The sequence below is a fragment of the Rousettus aegyptiacus genome, unplaced genomic scaffold, assembly GCF_014176215.1.
Source record: "Rousettus aegyptiacus isolate mRouAeg1 unplaced genomic scaffold, mRouAeg1.p scaffold_m13_p_12, whole genome shotgun sequence".
NCBI lineage: Eukaryota > Metazoa > Chordata > Mammalia > Chiroptera > Pteropodidae > Rousettus > Rousettus aegyptiacus.
The window spans coordinates 63,640,451-63,664,821 of NW_023416287.1; the positions used below are offsets into that span (position 1 = coordinate 63,640,451).

At 37.9% G+C, this 24,371-nt stretch overlaps 1 protein-coding gene across 1 annotated transcript in view; it reads left to right on the forward strand.

Annotated features, from left to right (window-relative positions):
- The first annotated feature begins 848 nt into the window (after positions 1-848).
- DSG2 (desmoglein 2) overlaps positions 849-24,371 on the forward strand; it is a 36,342-nt gene continuing 12,819 nt past the window's right edge. Inside the window, exons 1-8 of the mRNA XM_016131204.2 lie at positions 849-989; positions 15,116-15,151; positions 16,414-16,548; positions 20,011-20,172; positions 20,329-20,473; positions 21,329-21,495; positions 23,348-23,485; positions 23,601-23,786. Coding sequence (XP_015986690.2) covers positions 864-989; positions 15,116-15,151; positions 16,414-16,548; positions 20,011-20,172; positions 20,329-20,473; positions 21,329-21,495; positions 23,348-23,485; positions 23,601-23,786 — 1,095 coding nt within the window. The 5' untranslated portion in view covers positions 849-863. The remainder of the gene's footprint in view (positions 990-15,115; positions 15,152-16,413; positions 16,549-20,010; positions 20,173-20,328; positions 20,474-21,328; positions 21,496-23,347; positions 23,486-23,600; positions 23,787-24,371) is intronic.

The window sequence follows — 24,371 nt, forward strand, 5'->3', positions numbered from 1 at the left end:
GCAGAAAGCTTCACATAGATTTTTCTGATTTAATCTTTACAAGCATTGCTATGTGTTGGGCGCTATTGATCCCATTTAATAGTATCTAGAAACTGAGGCACAAAGAGATTGTCCAGGTCACACAGCTAAGTACTATTGGAGTGAAGATTCTGACTTGTAGTTACACTTTGTGTAAGAGATTTTGTAAATTATATCGAAGAATATATCTTTCCCCATAACACCTCTAGAGTTTCCCCTAGTTGAGTCTAGTCAACAAGGGGTCATAGAACTGTCCCTTTAGATCAACTGTGATTCTTCTAATAACTGTTCTCCCTGAGCCAGATAAGCTGCAAACCTGTTGGAAGCAATGAAGGTGGCTTGAGGAAGGGGTGAGAAGTCTTCGCAGTGACCTCCACCTGAAATTCTGCTCCAGAACCTCAGCTGCAGTGAGGACACGGGTTTCCGTGTCACTCGTCTTTCTTAGCGCCACCTGACCTCTGGGCCCCACGCACGTGTACAAAGCTCTGGGCCTATAGGCGGCAGGGTCAGCTCGCTGGACACCGCAGGTCTCTGCTGGAGAGAGCGAGGTCTGCCCTATGGCCGAGCCCCATCTGATGGCCCAGAGCCTCCCTCCTCCCGGCCACTCTCCTGGGAGGAGGGGATTGGGAAAGACAGGACGGTGGGGCCTGCCACTCAAAGTCCCCAACCCGGGACGTCACGGTCCCAGGTGCGTATACGACAGAGGGCGGGGGGTCACCAAGCGCCTCCTTTCTCCGCAAATTCCCCACCTCCACCTTCCTGTGGCCGCCACACCTGGGACCGTGCCTCGGGGCCGCGCAGCTCGCGCGCCGCAGGGCGAGGCGGGGACTCTGGGGAGGAGCCGAATGCGCGCTCCCGGGGACCTGGCAGAGGGGACGGCGTGGAACGGGACGGGCGTCCGGAGGGTAGGGCGCGGCGGAGGTGAGGGCGCGATGGCGCGGCGCGTGGAGAGTGCCCTGCTGCTTCTCCTGGTAAGTACAGCAGCGAGGACGCGGAGCCCGGGCAGGCGTGGGCACTGGCGAGCGCTGGGCGAGCGCCCCGACCTGCCTGGTGCCGCCTGAGACGTCCGCGCCCGCCCGGCGCTCCCTCTTTGTGCCCGGAGGTGGGAAAGGGCGAGACAGGCTGCAGCTAGCTCGAATCCTGGGGCTGAGCCAGGCGTTTTGGAACCTTTCCACCCCTCAATTGTTCTGCTGCCATACTCAAGCCCTATGGCTTTTTGTATCTGTGATCTGTGGGTATAGAGAGCCCCGGAGCCGGGAACACCTTTTCTAGAGATCTGGAGCTTTGTTTGGAGTCTTCTGCGGGAAACATGGAGGCAAGTAGAGGCAACAGCCGTGCCTTCTTCCAAGGTCGCTCCAGTTGTCCACGATTCCCCAGGTACACCGGTGCACCTCCGTGAACCGGGGAAACCAGGGAAATGCCAGTATTCATAGACTTCAAAAGAAATGGCTAAAAATAGGTGTATTAAATTTATTTTGCAAAGATTTTGGTTTAAGCCACATTGTTAAAATCGACCACATACAGTTTTAACTTAAAAGTTCGCAAGGTTAGTGTTTTAAAACAATTTTCTGATATTAAAAATAATGAATGTATCTAATAGTGTTAAGATTTCATTTTAAACAGTTATAGAAAATCGAAGTCTAGAGCCAGTCAGGTGGGGTTTTCAGAGATTTATTTTAAAGAGAGGGCTTCAACCACTGGAAAAGTGTTCAGTCCTTAGATCTACAAGTCTTAGGCTGGGTTTCTGTGCTTCAATTGGATTTTAAACTGTATTTGCTTTCTGTTTGCACATAATTTAGAAATGTATATGGTTTATCGGGCTTTGCTTAATGGGTTTTGCTAAAGTGTAAATTTACATATATATTTTTTTCCTGATATATATATATCAGGAAAAAATTCGTGTGTGTGTGTGTGTGTGTGTGTGTGTGTGTGTATATATAAACAGGAAAAAATTCATAAGGTGAAACCAGAAAAAAGCATGACTACTCCAATCTAGGGATTTCAGTGAATTCTCACTTACAGTAAGTAGCATGATATTTATACCTCCAAACCTTGGCCACACTGGTTCATTCACTGGTTTCATGCTGTATTTATTCATTTTGGCAAAGTCATGAGGTAATTTTCAATTCATGTTTTGTTAATAATGCTTTTCAAAGACATAATTTAGAGGTTTGTTTTTGGTCTCCAGCACAACAGAGCAACCAATTCCATCACTGCGATACTTCCTGGCAAAGGAGAATACCAGGCTAACACAGCACCTGGCTCCCTTGGAGAATTAAATGTTAACTTCCTTTCATATAAGAAAAAACTTACCTTTTCCTCAGATGGTATAACAAAAAGACCAATTCAAGTACATTTACAGAGAAATAGGTGAATAATTTAAGCATATTTTTTCCTTTAGCAATTTAATGTTTTTATTCTTTATTTTAATATTTTAATACTTTATTTGGCAATAATTGCTCCTTAAAAAGTGAGTATAATTAACCGAACCAAAGTGGAATTCTGGACTCTTCTTTGTATTTTTTACAATACATCTTGCGACATAAATTTGAGTACGTTCTGGTTTTGGTCAAAGAACAGTGGGAAGTTCAGCCTTTTGCCCCTGATGTAATTTAAGTTGGAAGTACAGGTACTCTTTGACTTATAATGGGTCTGCATCCTGATAAACCCATCCTACATTGAAAATATTGTAGCTTAAAAATGTATTTAATACATTAACCTACTAAACATCATAGCTTAGCCTAGATGACCTTAAATGTGCTCATAACACTTACATTAGCTTGTAGTTGGGCAGTTATCTTGGGTTTCATCTCAAGAGTGATTGCCTTCTCAACAGAAGCAAGAGGTACATACAAATGGGTATTTCGTAGACATGAAGGGATACAAAAACACAAAACATAATACCCAAAAAAGGCTAGCAGCACTGTACAGTCATGGGTCGTTTAACAACAGGGACACCTTCTGAGAACTGCATCATTAGGTAATATTGTGCAAACATCATAGGGTGTACTTACACAAGCCTAGATGGTATAGCAGAGGTCCCAGCTCCGGGGCCACAGACTGATGTTGGTGCTGGTCAGAGACCTGTTAGGAACTGGACCAAACAGCAGGAAGTGAGTGGTGGGCTAGAGAGGAAGTGAAGCTTCATCTGTATTTGCAGCTGCTCCCCAGCACCAGCATCACCGCCTCAGCTCCACCTCAGATCATCAAGCAGTAGATTCTCATAGGAACACCAGTCCCTGATGTCAATAAGGTTGGGGAACCTACTACACACCTAGACTACATGGCATAGCTTATTGCTCCTAGGCTAAAAACCTATACAGTATATTACAGTACCGAATACTTTAGACAACTGTAACACAATGGTATTTGTTATCTAAACATAGAAAAATACGGTAAAAATACAGTATAGAAAATAAAGTGTGTGTATATGTCCATTGGGGGTCGGGAAGTCTGGTGAAGGGAGATGCTCTTTGAGAAGGAGTAGACATCTGTAAGAGGGAGGGAGGAAGGAAAAGAAGGAGAGAGAAAGGGGAGAGATAAAGCTTAATATGAGAAATAATAAAAGGGAAGGTGCAGGAGAGAGAGGGAGGCTGGGAACAGGACCGGAAGGAGAGAGATAAAGGGAAATAGAGGGAAGGGAAGTGAGTTTAGCACATGAGCATGTTGTGTACATGGCAGGTAGACAGCATGCTGCACCTCTTCTACTGAAACTGCCCAGAGCTAATAGTAAATTTGACATTGTAGTCAGTTTCAGTCTTTCAAATCACAAACATTTTACTTATCCATTATAATCTTATGGGACCACCATCCTATATAAGTGAGCCATCATTGACCAAAACATAGTTATGCGGCGAGCCAGTGACTGTATACTATAGAGTGTTGGCTGTTTACCCCCTGATAGCATGGCTGACTGGGTGTTGTGGCTCGCTGCTGCCACCCAGCATCACAAGAGAGTATTGTTTATCACATACAGCTAGTCTAGGGAAAGATCAAAAATTCAGTTTTTTAAAAATAATTTATTATTTATGCCTACACCATCTAGTCTTCCTAGGTGGTCTCCCATTCAAGTACTAACCAGGCCCGACCCTGCTTAGCTGCCAAGATCAGACATTGGGCTTGTTCAGGGTGGCATGGCTGTAGACCATGGATTGTGTCTCCACTGGGGCCTGAACCCGGGACCTTCTGCGTGTAAAGCAGACATGTTAACTGCTACACTCTGGAACCACGTCCCAAAAATTTAAATTTTAAGTATGGTTTCTACTGAACACTTACCACATACCATCATTAAATCACATCATTGTGAGTTAGGGACCATCTGTAAAGTCTTTGGTGAAGAACAGAAAGCAAGTCATCTGACAGAATTAGTTCTTGTGGAAACAAGTCTTTTATAGAAGGGAATATATGCTCTAGCCTTTATAGATCAGAGTTCAGTGGCAGGTAACAGAATTCACTCTAGCTAGTCAAAGCAAGAAGAGATTTATGTCAGGCCATTAAGCTAATTACATAAGTGTTGGAACGATTGAGGAAACAGACTGCAGCTTGAGTTGTTAGTAATGACTTCAAAGTCACACAGCAGGACCCAAAGCACTTAGGGAGGGGCTGTCTCTCCTGTGATGAGGAACAGTACTGCCACTCTCATAGTCTGGAAACTGCCATGATCGGGAGACTACATTTGCCAGTTCCAGAACCATGCCACATCTGCTAAGGTTCATATCAGTTAAATGTACCTGTACCCTGCTGCTTGTCACCCAACTACATCCGTATCAGTGTCTGCCACCAAAAACAACACATAGCTGTGCTTCACTTCTTTCTTTTTTATCTTATGTAAGTACTGATTGGTTGGACCTATATCACATTTCAGAACCCTAGCTGCAAGGGAGTCTATGATATGTGGTCTCCAGCTTTCCTCTGTAGTTCAGAGAGACTCAGCAGAAGGGAGATGTTGAGTGACACCCAACCACACAGTCATTTAGGCCAACGATCGAAACAGGGAATGAAGACACTTTTGTGAATAAAGGCAGAGAATCCCTTCTTCAAGAATTCTTTACCTGGGATCCACCAACTCCTAAATGGTCCATAGATAGAATTTAGGGGGTCCTTAGACAAGGCTGGGAATAAATTACATATCTATTTTCACTAACCTCTAACTGAAATTTAACATTTCTTTAAATTATGAGTGTAGGAAAGACAGTACAGTAGCCTTAGTACCTGTGACTTTGTCTCAATAGAATTCACAAATATTTTTGCATCATACTACGGTTGTCTCAAAATACCATTTATGTCATCACTAATGGACTTTCTACTAGATCTGATTATTTAATGTGTCGATAATGAAGTGTATTATATTACTGCATCACAAACATGGTGGGTTTCTTTAAATTCTGATAACTATTACAACATAATTGGGTTTATTCGTAATACAATGTGTTGGGGTTTTTTTTATTATTATTTTAAATTTAAAAATATTATGCTAAGAAGGGGTCCATAGGTTTCACCAGACTGCTAAAGAGGGCACTTGGGGGAAAAGATTTTCTGACGGTTACCTCAATTTTACCTTTGACTAATTAAGCTTATCCTTTAAAATCAAACTACAGCTTAAGGATTTAATAAAAGCAAATTGTACTGTGAACAGCTATATCTACTAGCATGTTAGTTTTCTAGGGCTACTATAACGGAATACCAAAAACTGGTTGGCTTAAAATAGTCTCACAGTTCTAGATACTAGAAGTCTGAAATCAACCTGTTGGCCGGGCCATGCTCCCGCTGAAACCTGTAGGTTCCCTTCCTTGCCTCTTGCTAGGATTTGGTGGTTTACCAGCAATCTCGGGCATTCCTTGCCTTGTAGATGTATCACTCCAGTCCTCTATCTTCACATGGCATTCTTCATATCATCTTCCCTCCGTTCATATCTGAGTCTGTGTCCAAATTTCCACATTTTTTTAAGACACTGGCCATATTGGATTAGGGCTCACACTAATGACTTCCTCTTGGTTACATCTGCATAGACTCTGCTTTCTAATAAGGTCACATTCTGAGGTGCTGAGGTTAGGACTTTGAGCTGTCTTCTTTCGGGAGACAGTTCAACCCATAACAAGTAGGTTCGACAATCTATAATTTATCAATAACATCACAGTTATACTTAACACACTAATATGCTACTGCATAACAGATTTTAGCATAAATTTAAGTATAAATTAAATGGTAAATATTGAACCCTATAAGAATAATCCATTATTCCCAGGGATTTTAGAAAGGTGATATTGTATTTGTTTTTGTTTCTAAAAGTTAATGGATAGTGGGGAAAAGGCAACTCAACATCATCAGTTGCTTTAATTATAAACTTGGGGAAAAGTACAAAAAGACATGAGCATTCATTTTGTCTAAATTTTCCCTGATCATTAGAAATACCAATAAGTTAAATTAAAATTTCCAAGGTTGTGATTCAGAAATTTGTATTGATAGAAATTTTTCATTAATCTAATTATCAGGTCTAAGAGTGAGAATTACCTCTCTAAATTTTGCAAAATAGTTTATTCATGAATGAAGCATACACATATTTGTATGCAAAAAAAATTACACAGTGGATAGGAATTGATTGGTATTTCTAAAACTGCCAAATTATAACAAAAATCAGAACCCTTAACTGAAATCATAAATAAGCTTTAGATCAGCTTGAGTATTTCTTAATCACAGCTTTTTTTCTGTATTTCAATGTGCCACACATTTTAGTGGCTGATAACATTTTTCATACATATGTCCATGTATGATGAAAGATTATTTTCTCAGTTAATTTTATCTTAAAATGTCAGATATATATGATACTGCATTATTTTAGTTTCAAATTATTTAAAAAAATTTATTGAGATTTTTACCATATACAAAGCTTGGTGATTAGGGTAAAAGAATATGGAACACTAGGATTTAAACTGTAGTCTAATGGTAGGATGAGTAATGCCTGCAAGAATAGAAACTATGTAGAAACTAACTGCACATGACCACTCTTTAGTGACTCCCTGTGTGATATACTAGGCAATGTGCTGGACATTGTGAGACCATGAAAAAGCCTGACATAGTCTGCCTTCGTGGTGCTTGCAGTCTAGTAAACAAGTAAATAGCTAACTTCCAAATGGTTGATGGTAAGAAGAATGATGATAAAAGAACTCAGAGCACCATGGAGTCTACAGAAGGAGCTCTAGCACTGAGCATCCCAGCCAAGATTTGAGAATAATTATAAATTAGTGAGATGATGTAAAGAGAATAAATAAGAAGAATGTTCTAGATAGAGAGAAGAGCACATGCAAAGACCTGAAGACATGGGCGTGTGGTTCCTTGGAAGACCTGAACCAGTTCACTGTAGTTATAACAAAGAATATAAGACAGAACAACATGTAGAGAAATGGGTCTTCAGCCTTGATACCAACGGAGGTACAAAAAGCTAATAGACTAATGAATGTTTTTAGGGAAAAGTGTTGAAATCATTAAGAAGACGAAAAGAATTTTGGTTGGGTTGGTCAGGAAAGGGTTGAGAAAGATGAGTGAGTAGTCGACTGGGTACAGCTTTGCCTCTTTATTTTTTAAAAAGGAGGCATTCCAGTATTTTGGATATTATGATCAAAGAAAGGTAGAAAAGACCCAGAGAGCACAGTGGAGGGCAGGAGACAGCCTGGCAGGAGGGTTTGTTCAGTAGCAAGAGTTCTCGAGGGAATGTCAGGGGCAGGGCTATTGAAGGAGCATTTTGATTGTCACAGGGCTCAGGATGCTACTGGTATTTAGTACTTGAAATCCAGGGATGCTAAACCTCCTGCAGTTTACAGAACCTTTGAGAAAAATTGGCTACTCATGAAGATTTTTCCCATCATAAATGTCAGTAGCACCCCCATTGAAAAATGGTGACTGGCAAATAGTGAGAGATTCTAATTAGAGATTCCTCTTACTAATCTCTGTCTTCTTTAAAATGCGAATCTCTCTCCAGGTGATTGAGACTTGATACATTCATTCGTTCAACAAATATTGAGCACCTACCTACTCAGTGCCAAAGTTTTTCTATGTCTTACATCAAAATTACCATCATGGGAATTAACTACATAAGCCAAGCTAGTTGCTGCCTGGCTGATTAGACAATGAGATTTGCATGGAGATGAGAGGAGATGACAGAGTCCAGATTTCCCTTATTCTAAAATGCCTCCATCTCACTGTTCTTTCAAGTTTACTACAGTGCAAACTTAAAAAAAAAAAAAGTTAAAATGAATTTTCCATACCCGCTACATCATCTTAAAAGTCCAGTTTCTTTTGACCCCAGAAGTTTTCATTGAGAAATTGGACAAGGGGTTGAGGTCAATCATTATCTTCCTTTAACACTTATCAATTGTCTCTTTTTAAAGTATCTCCTTCCTTTGCTTCTGCAATATCCTCTTGGGGGCCTTTCACCTCTAGGAAGATTCAGTGGTTCTCACCCTCTTTTTCACCCAACACAGTAAAGGGATATGTTGTACACATCGCCAGGAGACCTATCAGATACACGTAGAAGGCAGGGGAGGCAAGAGTGGGTGGCAGCAGCCATGGCTGAGAGGATGCCGCCGTTAGGACGGTGTGTGTGCAGCCCCGGCCTACCTCCCTCTCCTCTCTGCACAGACACACATGCTGCTGTCTCTCAAGGCCCAACCCGTTACCACCTGCTGCTCTAAAAGCCTCCTGATTTCCCTAGCAGGAAGTAATTTAATTTCTATCTTTTCCGAGCTCCCAAAACTGTTTTTGTAGTTGTCCTTCGCACTGTTAAGTTTTTCTGCCTCACATTATAGCGGTTTACATATACTTTCTGTCTCCCGCTAAATAGTAAACTTATTTGAGCAGGATCTAAGTGTTACATAGCATCTGTAAATTAGTTGAATGCCTTGGACATAGAAGTAGACTTTAAAATGTTAAGAGGTAAGGTATCTTACAGTGTTTAGAAAAGCTGGAATCATAATCTGAATTTCGTTTGTTTAGAAGAAATATTTAATACCTGGATAGGTATTAAATTGAGTGATAAATTTTTGTTTAACACATTCAACAGTTACAACTGTGGTTATACTACATGCCAAACAGTTTTCCAGGTGCTCATGAACTGTCTTATGGTCATGGAGTTTGCAGTGAGGGAAGAGAAATGTAGGGAAGAGAACTTGACATTTTTTGACCACTTGCTGTGTGCCAGTAATTTAGTGAATGTTATTAGTGAATGATTTAGTGAATGTTATTAATGGGCATAGCCCGATAGAACCCAGATCCCCTTACACCATAAGCCTCTTGTTAATCTGAAGGCATCGCTGTGACCTTCTTTTACAGCAGTATTCTATACTTTGTCATCAATAAGTCCCAAACTTCTGGAACTAGGTAATTGGTTTTGTTCCATTACACGTTCAAATGCTAGAAAGGAAAAAGAGATGTGAATTAAGATTTGTCTAGTTTCAAAGATAATAGTCCTACAAACGTATTCATATGACTCTTGAAAAGCCATTGATTTTTTACTGTTTTCAGCTTTGCCATGCACTTATTTGAGGCCAATTGTAAATGCGTGTTTTCCATTGTGAACCTTGGAGTCGTCTGTTGGCTGTTCTCTGGCAGTTCCTGAAGTTAGCCTTCTTGATAGACTAGTGCCATCTAATGGTGAGAAAGAACAATCTGAAGCTCTTGGTTTCTTAAACTTCTGAGAGGAAAAATCTGTTTTCCTTTACTCTATTTTTAGTATAATTTTCAGGAATATTTTGCATCAGAAAAGGTGGAAACCACTCATCATTTTTGTCTATCAATTTCTGTGAGCTGTGTTCTACAGATTTACTTATATTTCCCCTGATTCCCAAAACATTTGTAGTAGTTATAGACAATACATACAAATAAAATGGTAAAATGTTTCTGAAAAATGATCAGGATCAAATAAAACTTTAGCTAGAAAGCTAGAAGAAGAGGTATGAACCGGGTGAAAACACTATTTAAAGCAATCTTGTCGTAGTTATTACTGGTAAAGTGGGAAAATCTTCTTGTGATACACATAATGCAGTCCTAATTTCCTTATTTAGAATCCATTGTTTCACACCTCTCTGTAACTTGGGGTTCACTATTCGGTTTATGAATTACCCAGGCTCTTTTCTTCCCTTTTGCTTGCTACTCTGTGGTTTTACACATTTATTTTCGAAACTGTTAACCCCAAACCAGCAGCATCAGCATTACCAGAAAACTTGTTAGAAATACAGATTCTCCTACCCCACCCCGGACCTGCTGAATCGGAAACTCTCAAGTGGGGCCCAGCAGTCTTTGTTTTAAGGTGATTCTGCTGCCACTCAAGTTTGAGAACGACTGTTAACATCCCTACAAGAAACATTGGGAGTAGAAAAAAAATATTAAATATGAAAAAGCTCCCTTTTTAACGAGTTGTTAAAAGTTCGATTAACTCTTGTCTTTTTTTTTTTTTTTCTTTTTTAATGTTCTAGGGGCCAAAGAAATTGACACTAAATAAAATAATGTCGACTTTTCGGGGCCCTCCGTTTATTTATCCTTGTTTTTTACACCAAGGAAAAAATAGGAGCTTCCCATGATTACGCAGAATTCAACTTGAAGTGAGAATGCACAGCATGATCTAACAATGCGAGGGTGTCACAGCTTGCCAAATCCATATTTTACAAATCATCGAGGCAAGAAATGCTTCCAAAGAAAATATCTCTTTGAAGCTAACTTCGCTATGACTCACCCCAAATCCTGTTCATTACATTAAGATTAGCCCAAACATCTGAAAAGCAGGCAAAAAATTATGATAAATCATATAATTATTACAGTTAAACTTAAAGTATGTATTTTTACTATCTAAAATTCAAATTCAGAGTTCAAAACTTAAAGTTCAAAATATTGCTTTTCTTGGCTATCAAGTCTTTTTTAAGTTAGCAGCTGTGAAAACAAAAATATAATTGTTTAAATTAGCTGTTGAGTGAGGTGGCTATAGGAATTACACTTATGTATGGATCATTTATGTTTAGCCATAAAATAAGAAACTTTTTAGACTACCTTCCTGAGAACTTATCAGCCAGGAGGAGCTGTCATCCATTGACTCATAAGTCCTGCTGGATTCTGCTTGTTAAACTCATCAAGGTGACTTCAGAACAGGAAGTCTTTTTTAAAGGTGCAGACCTTGAGAACAAAGAGTACATTGATTGATCGGATTTTTGCAGTACTGTTTGACCTTCCTTTGGGCCTCTGCCAAAACCAAATTATTTTCTTGCCAGTTAACAAGGGAGGCCAGTTTTTTACAAGATATCTAGGACTCAACTGTAGAAATTAAAAAAAAAATAAATTCCAATTTTAGTAAGTAAGGAATGTTTTTGAAGGATTTATCTGGTCCATCTAAAACCACTACTTTGGATACAGAGACTAGAAGCTTTCCTCTTCAGTCTTAAAGGCAGATTGCACATGATATTTTTCTATTACCAAGTTCTTTGTGAGAAAAAAATGGAGTTACAAATTTCATATGTTGGGAGAAACCATAATGGTCATCTTGTCCAGCTGACCTTCCAATGCTTGAAAGCCTTTTACGACATCCCCACAGGAGGTCACTCAGACTTACAGAGCTGGAAATGTTCAAAAGGAATTTGGAAGGAGTGGGAACAGAGGACAAAGACAGAGAGTGTCAGTTATTTTATTTATATTGCCCGCAATATGTTACCGATTTGGAAATTTACGTAAATCTTCATGGTCCTCTGGAACTTGTAGGACTTTCTTGTACCTAGATGTTACAGGAATTTCCAATCAGAGAAACATGGTCTAAATCAGGATTTCTTGGCGCTTTGCCATTTGGAACCAGAAATCGCTTTAGATGGAGGGGTGTCGGGGTGGCATTTTAAGATATTGAGCAACATCTCTGGTCTCTACACACTAGATGGCGCTAGCACATCCCCACCTCCACCCCAACCCTGGTTGACAACAAAAAATATCTCTAGACATTACCAAATACACCCTGCAGGAGATACTGAGTCCCAAGGACACATCCAAATTATTTACTTTAGAAAAGAATAGTTAAAGCCTTAACTTTAAAAAATCAAACAGTTCCGCAGTTGACAAAATACTTGTACAATTCTCTTGGTTTTTTCTGCAATGAATGTAGAGCAAGTATTTCAATTTATCATGCCTTATTGTCTATGAAAACAAGCTACTGTAGTAGGTGTTAAAAGCAAATAGCAGAACTATTACATAGATTCCAAGAAACACTCAGCTTTAAGATGCACACAAATGTTTGAAACTTTTTAGAGTAACACATACAGAAAAGTGCACATATCACAAGTGTACTGAACTACTGAATTTTCACAAACTGTACAGAATTACTAAATTTTCAGAAACTGAAAACACTGTGTAACCCAGAATAAGAAGTAAAATTACCAGAAACCCAAAAGCCCTGACATCATCCCCACTGACTCAGGGGACTGACTCAGTCCCCTCAAGCAGTACCAGCCTCAGTCACACCACTATTATTCGCACTTGTGGCCTGGCTTTTCCCTTTGCAGGGAGCTCTGTCTGCCTTGCCTCTTCATTCCATTCAGGTGTCTGCAGATATAACCTCTTCTGAGAGCCTCCCCACAGTCCTAAGTTACTCCCTTCCATCCTATCCCTGCTTTAATTTTCTTTATAGCTCTTATCACAGCCTATTTTTGTCTATCTCCTCAACATGTAAGAATCCAAGAGGGTAAAAATGTTCTATCACTTAGCATATTGTAGGAGTTCAGGAAATTGAAGGCATAAGTGAATAAATTCAAAGTTCAGAAATTTTAAGATGAGGAAAATGCAAGTCTTAGAATTGAGGAAATACCATTGTAATGCTCTTTACTGTGTACCTGCTATGTGCCAGTCATTGCAATTAATACAAAAATATTTTTTATTTTAATTTGTATAATAACTTTGCCAAGTGGATATATCAGTTAGGTTGCTTTCCAATACAAGTAACAAAACGACGTTTATTTAACAGTGGATTAAATAAAAAGAAATTTAGTATCATAAGAAATGGATCAGAGATAAGGTGGCTCCAGATTTGACCAATTCTGTAATTCAAAGATGTTATGGTTACACTCGACTTTTCTTCCATTTTATTAGCTTTCTCCTCATGTTCACAGATGGCTACAGACATTCTAAATGTCACATCATTACTAATCAATTTCCAGAAGCAGATGGAGAGAGAGGCTCTGCATGTTTCTCTTCTGAGGATAATCTTTTCTAGACTCTTGATATCTCATTGGCCAAAATTCTCTTAAGCATTGTTATGAACTGAGTGTTTGTGTATTCCCCAAACATTCATATGTAGAAGCTTTAACTCCCAGTGTGTTGGTATTTGGAGGTAGGGCCTTTGGGACATAATTAGGTTTAGATGAGGACATGAGATTTGGAATCTTATGCTAGGGATACAGTAAGCGATACAAAGACAAGGCGTAATAATTTATGGTCTGAATGAGCATACTTTTGAGAATGAAAGGGTTGCTAACAGAGGGGATGCCTACACAACAGGTGTCAGCCAGGCTTTCGTGGGCAAGCAAACATACAGCCACCCTAAAAATGAACACCAGCCCTGTAGCGGGAACAGCTAGCTATTAGGGAGCCCGGATGTGTGATGCAGCTCTCTAGAGCAAAGTTGTCAGTACAGGGTCAGAATCAATGAGAATAATTGTTAGGCTTTTGGAGTTGGGGGGAAAGAGAGCAGAAATATTAGAAAGTCAAAGGAATGAGGGATCCCTGAGTCAATGACAACATTTTTGGAATGGCTGGCAATAATCTAGAATTGTCCAATAGAGATATGTGCAGTGATGGATGTCTGCAGTATCTCAAGCCACTTATCTTATGTGGCTGTTGAGCAAATGAATTTATTAATTACAAATAATGTAAGTGTAAATAGTCACATGTGGCTACCATATTAGCGAGTGCTGGTTTAGATTAAGCCAAGTGAAGGCAAGAGGTGGTTAATGGGCTGTAAAGAAAATGAAGCAGGAGAGTTTATTGTGCAGATTTTAGAGTAAACATAAGTGTATTTAGTTCTGAGTAATGATGAAGTCCAAACTGTGACAGAGCTTGATAAGAACCAAAGAAAAAGGTTGGTGAGACTGAGGAAGGTGAGAAATTAAGTCTTAATATGGGCAGGTGTGTGTGTGGCCATGGGGAATGATGGGAGTTCGCTGTGGGGGGTAGGGGATGGTGGAATCTCACGCTGAAGGCCTTGAGGAAAGGTAGGTGAGTCCCCAAGAACATGAGATGAACACCACAGGGAAAGGAGAAGATCGGGGATTGGGTAAGATTTCAAAAATAAAGTTTGTGTGTGTGTGTTTTTTTTTTTTATTTTTTCAGATAGTGGTTGTGTTCTCAGCTTCCTGGAGGAGGCAGTGTGGATCAGAAAGAGTGCAGATTGCACTCTCTGTCCCAGGTCATGGGGGGCAGGCAAAGGGGAAAATTAAAATTTGTTTCCTTTTGACAAAGGTAGTGGTGGTTAAACTTTTTTTTTTTTAACACCCATAATATCCCAGGTGGTAGGTTATCCATTAACCGTTATTTTAATTTTATATAAACACTTTGACGCTAAAGCAAATCTGACTGGTTTTCAACATGAAAATAAAATATAAACACTGTTCTTGGGGTTATTTCTAAACAGAACTTGTCTCTAATATTAATGTAACAGAAATGTGTACATAAATTGGATTCATCAAAGGAATCTTCAGCTAACAACTGTTCGAGAACTATGTAAACATCATGCATAGGAATACTCCATTTTCTAGGATTTGACATTTTCAAGCAATTGAGAATTACTATATTTTGTAAATGGAAATACCGCTACTAAAAACAGAATGCTATAAATAGAGTGATGCCATTTATTTCCAAAGACTATCAATATACTAGAGTGATGCGAAAATAATAATAAAAGCAAGCTATTTTGTGGTAAACTTTGGTGGTAAGGTTAGGACTATAATTTGCGGTTATCTCGGGGTAAGCGCTGCAGCCACAAGCGAATATTCTTGGGGCAAACAGGAAATGAGTTAACAAAATGATTTAAACTGAATTGAATGATAAATTGTATCAAGCAACAAATAATTTTATTTTCCAGATCTGCTTTAACTTTGGAAATGCACTCCATTTAGAGGTAAGGAACCAAGAGGATTATTTCTATCTTTTGGACTCAGCGGCTTAGTTTCATGGAAGACAATTTGACTTTTCCTCACCAGATTAAAAATATACTTAGACCCAGCCATTCTCACTCAAACAAGTCCAAAGAACATATACCCAGGGATGTTCGATACAGCATTTTTTTATAGTCTAACTGTCTATCAATATAAGAATGCTAAAAGAATTTGTGGTAAGTGATAGGATGTCCAAGGCGAGGTACTGAATGAAAGATCAAGGAGCAGTATAATTCTGTTTTTACAGGAAAAAGACTTTTATACATGTGCAACTGTATGCTTATAAGGAAAGATCACAAAAAATATTCATCAAGCTGTTAACAGTGAGTGCACAGAAATACAAATGAAAATATAGAAGGAAGTTTTACATTTTCCTTTATAAACTTTAATGTTATTTTAATGTTTTGGTACATAATTTAATTTTTTCAAGTGATAGAATTTTTTTTCAACTAAAAAGAAAAAAATCACTGACCTAGTGATAACCACTCTTTCAAAGTACATGTTATACAGAGCAACAAAAAGAGTAAAATGATAAACTTAGTGTAATAATCATTTCTGATCTTAAAATAGTAGGTCAGATGTATTGAAAATTTCCTCAGATTAAATATATATATGTATCTATTATATGTGTTTGTTTTGTGGATTTCTTGTACCTACCATCTCCAAGCAGATAAGCCCAATTGAAAATTCACAGAATAGTTTTCTACTTGAAGGTTCTGAAAACTAAAGATGGGCAATTTAATCTTTATCCCATTTTTAAAACAATTAACTAACACTTTCACTAATTTTAATGAAATTGATATCAATAGGTTACTAAGATTTAGTCTTAAAACATTTAGTAATTCATTTTAAAAATATGTCACCACAGAAAAATGGAACTTCATCTTCGGTTAGTAAGAAAAAAAATTTTTTGATATGGTATTTTAATTTAATTTGCCCATTTGTAAAATCACTAAATTTCTCTTTAGCTTTTTACTTCCCTTTGGGAAGTCTTTTCTTACTGCTAAAAACTAAACTACTGTTTCACTAATTTGGAGACCATCTCTTGAACACCTGTGGTTTGCCTGCATCTTTACGTTTCCTCCTTGAAAATGAAGTCTCTTAAGAAATATGAAATTTATACCTTAAAATTTACAGTTATTTTTAAAGTTTTAGTAAATTACATGATACCATACTGATGTCTGAGGGTCCTTAATAGTTTTTTGGCAATATTTTATGGTCGTAGGTCTTAAGCACAAGAAATGAAAATAAGCTGGTTCCCAAACATACTCATTTGGTGCGGCAAAAGCGTGCCTGGATTACCGCCCCTGCAGCTCTTCGGGAGGGAGAGGACCTGTCGAAAAAGAACCCGATTGCCAAGGTACCTTCTAATAAGGAACAGAAAACATGTGTATTACTAAAACATGGATGAGAAGACTGTCATGTTCACTTGAAAATTTAAAGCCAATTATATAATGTGTTTACTAAGTCTTAAAATATTCTACATGTATTTGAAAATTAGCGGAGCTTAATTTTCAGCGGAAAGAACCAACTTTAAGATCCTCGTTCCCACTCTGGAAGATGCAGCATCATTGGTGAAAAAATAAATAATTTGAGGTTTTGATTCAACTAAAAGTTAAGGCATCTATCACTAGTTGAATCTTTGTGTAGCAGAGTGTTACAATACTTAAAAGAAGATGTTATCATACGTAGGGGAGGAAAAATTCTTTTTCCTGGCACCCTGGTAGGTTCTCTGATTGGGGCCCTGTTGGACTGAAAAGAGAAAGATTAATAAGAGAAAAACAAGTTTATTGACGTGTATTTTGCCTGTAATACATGAGAGTACCCAGAGAAGAGTAACTCAAAGATTAGGTTGGAATTTGGGCTTACATAGCATCTTAGCAAAGGAACAATAAATTTTTAGAGAAATAACAAGATAAAGAAAGAGAACCTTGTGGGAAGGCAAATATATGGGAAACTAATGGTAGAAAAAGGCTAGTTAGAAAAGTTTGTTTTGTGGATTTCTTGTACCTACCATCTCCAAGCAGATAAGGGTCTAAAGTTGTCGGTTATGATTAACTTTGTCCTCCTTCTTGGTAGAGAGAGGAATGAGGTCACCTGTACAAATTTATGTCTTGTTTTTAGACAGGGGGACAGCAGAGAGCTTTCCTTGTATCTACTTCTTGATTGCCTTCAGCTCAAAATAGCCCTCTACCAAAGTGACATATTTTGGTGGCATATTTTGCCACCCTACACTTAAAAAGTAATTTTAAAAAATAAAAAGAACTGATACCTAATAGGTAGGGTGACCATACATCCTGCTTGAAATAGTAGTCTTGGTTTTTATGACAATCGTCCTGGCTTAATAATTAATAACTTCCTTTTTACTCTCAGTATCCTATTTTTTGATAAATTGTATGGTAATATCTCAGACTTAGCATGCGCAAACCTGAACCCTTGATTTTCCCCCTAAAGCTATTCTTCATAAATTCTGCCCATTTCGGTAAGTGGCATTATATTTCCATCCAGTTTTTCAAAAATGTAGCAAGTACTATCAGTTCCACCCCCAAAGTATATTTCAGGTCTACTCATTTCTCCCCACTGCCGGCCCCCTAGTCCAAGTCAGCATCATTTCTGAGCTGTATTACCAAAAGACCTCCCTGACATTGTATTTCTGCTTTCACTCTTGCCAGCTCCCACCCTATCCCCCACAGTTCAGTCTCCCAAAAGCAGCCAGAATGATCCTTTGAAAAGAAAAATGAAAGCATGTTCGCCCCTTTAGTGAGACCATTTCAATAGCTTTCTGCTGCAGTAAAAGTAATAAACTCTGTACCCTGGCCTATAAGATCTCTTGGGGATTTATTGGCCATGACCTCCTCCTCTCTGACCTCAGCTCCTATCACCTCACATCCCCCACTCTGCTACACCCCTAAACCAACACAAGCTCATTCCAGCCTCTCACCCTTTGCACTTACTGCTTCCTCTGCCTGGAATCCCCTCTCCACAGGTTTTTGCACTATCTCTCTACATCAAGCCTCTGCCCAAGTGTCTCCTAAAAGAGTTTCCGGTCTGTGTCCCATACTTCCATTCTGCTAGGATTATAGCACAGTCCACTCCAAAACATTGTCTCCTGCCTGACTTGCTTGTTATATGGCTCCTTCAGAAGAACATAAGCTCCCCGAGGATAGGGGCTTTGTCCTGAGGCTCACAGCTCATGCCCTGTGCCCTGAGCAATGCCAACATTCAGTAGGTGCTCAGACAACACGTGTATGAATAAATAAGTGTTCATATCCAAGTTTCCATCTTTTCAATCTTATAAATGTCATACGTGAAGAGCCTCTTAAAAGAAAGAGCAGCTATAGAACAGAAGAATGCAATTTCCTTTCCAGCAACATGTTATTATATAAAAGCCTTTTAAAAACCAAAATTTTAATTATAGGTTTACAAAATAACATATATACAAGCAGTTACGTTTTTTGTTTGGGTTTGCTTTGGATTTCTGAGATAGCTGAGTCATTCACACCTTCTAATAGATTACCCTAAAATGCATTGATTCTTTGGGGTTCAATAAGCATTAACTATTCTTCTCACTGATTTTAATTATACAAGTTGTTAAGAGTAAAATTTATATAAAAAGCAAAAGATCATTTTTCAATTTCCCCAACTTTCCAAATTCTCTGTCTAGAGGTAATATTGTCAACAGTTTAGCATCTTCCAGATCTTATGAAATACATAGTGTGTATATACTTTTATGCTTTTATGTGCATACGTATATATACACAAACCAACAGTTATGTCCACATGCAGTTTTATTTTATTCTGAACATAAGTACAATTCTGTAATACACATAATCATTAAAAATATAGAATATTTTTATAAATATTATAACATATACATATATATTCACATGTGTATATGCATATACTTGGTGAAAAAAAAAGAGACAGACAGAAGCACAGAGAAAGACAAACAACTAGGCAGACAGAGACACAGAAACTCAGTTACATGTAATTGTGGGACTGCTCTGGTTGACCGTTCTACTCCAGGAGCAGAGTAGGTGTAGCAGGAGGTCGGAGACCCCATCTGCTGTCCCCTTGGTTATTCTCAGCAGCAACTCCCTAGCCCCAGTGCATGTTGGGAAACCCATGGGAAGAAAGTGTTCTAAGGTTTCAGGACAAAGAACTGATCGAGTGGGTGAGTGGTGATGGCTTCAATGATGTCTGAAGGAGAAAGTTGAGGAACTAATAGGGGGCCACAGAGACACATTTACTAGTGAAGAATTAGAGATATAAGTAAAATTATTTATAGAGGATGAAGATTATAAGTCCAGAAGACCTAGAAGACCGAGCAGGTTAGAAACATTAATTTGCTGAAGTATTCTAAGCAGGGAAGGCACTTGACTGTTTTAATCCTTCTGTGGAAGTGTTATTCCTTGTTCATACTTTCCAGATGATCAATTGGATTTATGAAGGTGATTTTGACTGCAGTTTTTACCTTCTATGCTAAATTTAAAATCTACCCCCCACAGGATATACCTTCAACAATATTTTAACTTCACCACAACCCTAAGAGGTAGGCAGTAGTACCTCTTGGCTTTACGAATAAGAACACTGAGGCACAGAGAGGTTAAGTAACTCTTAGTATCATGTAACTAGCGAGTGACTGAAACAGGATTTGAACCCAGGTTCTCTGATGCCAGCACATCTGCTCTTGAGCTCTTGTGTTCAACCTCCCTTCTGTGAACATCGTGACACCTTCAGAGGGACGTTTTCCATTAAAAATGTTGACATGTAAGTTATGGAGAGTTTAACTTGAGACGTTCCCTTGTTATTTTCATGTTAGATACATTCTGATATTGCAGAAGAAAGAGGAATAAAAATTACATACAAATACACTGGAAAAGGGATCACAGAGCCACCTTTTGGTGTGTTTGTGTTTAATAAAGACAATGGAGAACTGAACGTGACCAGCATTCTTGATCGAGAAGAAACACCGTTTTTTCTGGTAAGAAGAACAAATTTACATTTATTAGTTTGTAGGGGTGTTTTTTAGTAATAGTTATGATTTATTTTACCTTTTTTTTTTTTTTTTTTTTTTGATGCTGGTAGTTTAACTACCTTAGCTTAAATCTAATCTCTATTGTTTATGTCATGATTTCAGCTAATTGGTTACGCTTTGGATGAACAAGGAAACAGCTTAGAGAAACCATTGGAACTCCGCATTAAAGTTCTCGATATCAATGACAACGAGCCAGTATTCACGCAAGATGTCTTTGTTGGGTCTGTTGAAGAATTGAGTGCAGCACGTAAGAATCTATTATTTTTATAAATGAACACCCAAGGTCAGCTTAACCCCATTGTGTAACTGAACACTAAATCCTCTATCTTAATGGAAGCTGAGTATTAACCATAGGACAAATAGTAACAAATCTTTTGCTTTAGGTTTGGAACTGTTTTTTTGTTTGTTTGTTTGTTTTTGTGATAAGTTCAAAAGATTTTATATAGCATTTTTTTTACCCTCAGAACAGATATGGTAGATTGATGTGACACATTAGGTCTCTATAGCAACAATTCTGCGAGAACAAATAGCTGTGGCCAGGTTCCAGTAAAACTTTATTTACAGAAATAGATGGCTTGGCTGGCTTTGGCCCACTGATAGTAGTTTGCTGATCTTTGACATATATTATTTCTACTGTTAGGTTTATTGACAATGTTTAATCCAGTGCTCTATATGAAGACGCAAGAGAGATTGCTCTTTGATCATAGTGTAAAGAATAGCTGTATTTCTCCTGAATTGTTTATATTTTAACAAGTACTTATTTATATCTGTTCATTCTTCTTGCTTTGTATTGGTTATTTGAACTATTATAAGTAAATAATAAATTTGTGGCCCTCCTGTAGCAGGTGTTCAGGACTTCGCCTTAAGAATTGTGTGTACTAACCTTGGCCTGCCCTCATTTGTTTTTTCTACTACTGTATTCCATTCCCACTTATTTCCTCCCCGAATTCATTTTTTTTTTTTTTTTTTTTTACTTTGGTAAACTAATTTTGATAAGTACTGTGATCCTTTTTGGAATAAGCTGAAATTGTAAATAAAAAAATAATGTATGTGAGTGTGCTTAAAGTTGAGTTTCACTTTGGACACCTCTTTCTAATGCCAGATACACTTGTGATGAAAATCACCGCAACAGATGCAGATGAACCCAATACTTTGAATTCCAAAATTTCCTATAGAATTGTATCTCAGGAGCCTCCTTATCCTCCAGTGTTCTACTTGAATAAAGATACAGGAGAGGTTTATACAACCAGTATTACCTTGGACAGAGAGGTAAATTAATATTTTATGTTGCTCATCTTTTAAACTCTCCTTTTTTCTTTCTTGAAGGTTCTCCTCTCTCTTTATTCCTTTTCTAATTTTCCTTCTTTGTTGTATATTCCTCATCTATAGGATACTCTTGGAATTACCTTCTCGTGGGATGTGCTGTCCTGTATGGTAGCCATCAACTATATGTGGTCATTGAGCACTTAAAATGTGACTAGTCCAAATTGAGATGTACTATAAGATAAAATCATCACCCAATCGGTGATAATTAATATAAAAAAAAAAGATTAGTACTGTTTTAAGTACAGCTGATGGAAAATTTAAAATTACATAAGGACAGTGCTCATCTAAGGCCTCTCCAGTCAGGATTCTGCTTGCTAGAGAGTTGTAAAGCAGTGGCCCATAATTTGTGGTTTTGGAATGAAACACCAGGAGTCTCCTCTATGGTAAATACATATACAGAAGAAGGGAAAAAAGATGAAAATAGCCCCATTTAGGGTAATAGAACTATTTGTAAAGGAAAAATTATTGTAAATCTCAATTTGGAGAAAAATTTGAATAGATTTCCTAGGAAAGCTGTTCTCTCAAACATTTCACTTTTTTTATTTCTAACTCAGGGAAAATTTTAGATGAAGAAGGGAGCTAGATTTTTTTTAATGCTACATACATGAAGGTTTTAACAGTGCTCATGAGAAAAATGTTGATGTTCATAAAAGCATTGTATTGTCATCAAATATAAGTCACCATCAAAGTGTAGTCCATATATTTTGTACTACGTGCAAAAATTATTTTACTACCCAGAGAGGGAGAGGATTGTGCTCAATGTTCCTATCAAGATCTTTGTAAAATTAAAGAATTTTATTACTCTTAAAATTCTACTCTAAACCTTTTTACATAAAATTAGCATGTGAAAGTATTATTTTGAAGTAGTGTGTGATTTTTTTTTTTAATAAGCTGCTGTCTCTAAAGTATGGAAAGTTTAGCCAATAATAATGCCTGTCACTTATTGGGCATTTGTTATGTGCCAGGTGCCATTCCAAACCTTTTGTATATATTAACTCATTTAATCCACCTAGAAACCCTGTGAGACAGATCCAATTATCCTTCATTTCACACAGAAAGAAATTGAGGGTCAAAGGGATTAAGAGTATCGAATACAGCTAATTAGTGACAAAGCCAGAACTGGAACCCAGGCAGCTGGCTCTAGGACCTCTTCTGTTCTGCCTTTGAGCAGTTCTACCCCGCACAGGACCCCCATGCATTGGCACTGGTTGTCCAGCTCCTTCTTAAACTCCAGCCACATTAACTAGAGCCACTGTAAGGGTACCATGAAAAAAGAAGGGTTCAATGTGGAGTAACATCTGAGACCTTGTTCTCGAAAACATATTCTCGAAGAATCATATCTCTCAGGCTGTCCGGACAAAGTTCACCAAGCTTTGCCTTCACTAAGCCCCTTTTCTTGGGGACTAGGTCTTCTTAGCATAGCTATTAGCTGAAAATGAAGTGTGATGTAGAAAAAACCAATTCCTATAGTCGTACCATCACTTCCAGGGTAGAACAAACTACATTTTAAAGAGCATTCTTCTGTGCACAAGCTGTTTAAAGGAGAGACTCATCTGATAATACCACCAATGACATGTTTAAGAATTTAACTGTCAACAGTTCCTCCAGGTTTTTCTTCCCTTCTAGAAAAGCTCTGATATGTTCACATGAATAACAGCAGATCATAAAACTTATTTATAATGAATAAAACATACTGTGGTTTATTCTATTGATGATAAAATGAACTAAAACCAGAAAGACATTTTTGAGAGCAGTTCATTTTCACCCCAGGTGGATGTTTCTCATTGCCCTGCAGGAACACAGCAGCTATGCTTTAACAGTAGAAGCAAGAGACGGCAATGGACAAATAACTGATAAACCAGTAAAACAAGCTCAAGTCCAGATTCGTATTTTGGATGTCAACGACAATATACCTGTAGTGGAGAATGAAATGGTAACTATTATTTTTATAACAAATGAGTCTACTTATTCCTATTTTGGTCTCACCTAAAATATATCGCTATGTTTGTGTTATATTAAAGTAAAAATTCTGTGTTTGTGTTTTGCAGTATGAAGGGACAGTTGAAGAAAATCAAGCCAATGTAGAAGTTATGCGCATAAAAGTGTTTGATGCAGATGAAATAGGCTCTGATAATTGGTTAGCAAATTTTACATTTGCATCAGGAAATGAAAGGGGATATTTCCGCATAGAAACTGATACTCAAACTAATGAAGGAATCATGACCCTTCTTAAGGTAAGTACTTAGTGTTCAAAACTGGAATGGGTAAAGTTGGTACAGAGGAGGAAACGGATATATTTTGAGCCCCAAACATAAAATGTGTCTACAGTGATAAACTGATTATAGCAAATATACTTTATAAATACCACAATTCACAAGGAACAGAATGTTTGGACAAAGGTTAATCTTTATGGCATTAATGGCAAACCAGATATTAATAGATATTATTATACCAAAAAGGAGAAGAGTAGGTTCTTTGTTTAAACAAATTTGAAAACCCTTGGGTTTAACAAAGTGAAACAATTGTCTGTGCTCCAGAAGGTCTCAGTTTTCTGATATGCTAATGTGCAGTGAAAGTCCATATTAAGGAGGCAGCTGACAGTGTCTCTACTATTTATGTTGCCTTTTCACCAGGACAAACCCACGAAACACATTTTAGAGGATATTAACTTATAGCGAATGTCCATTAACTTGTTTTCCATCGATAAAAAAATTACTTCGAATTGTAAAAATTAATTTTTTTTCAATGATTTTGACCTTTAAAAAATAACTTGGAGATGTTTCCTGATCATCCTTGACATTTATAAATATCCAAATTGC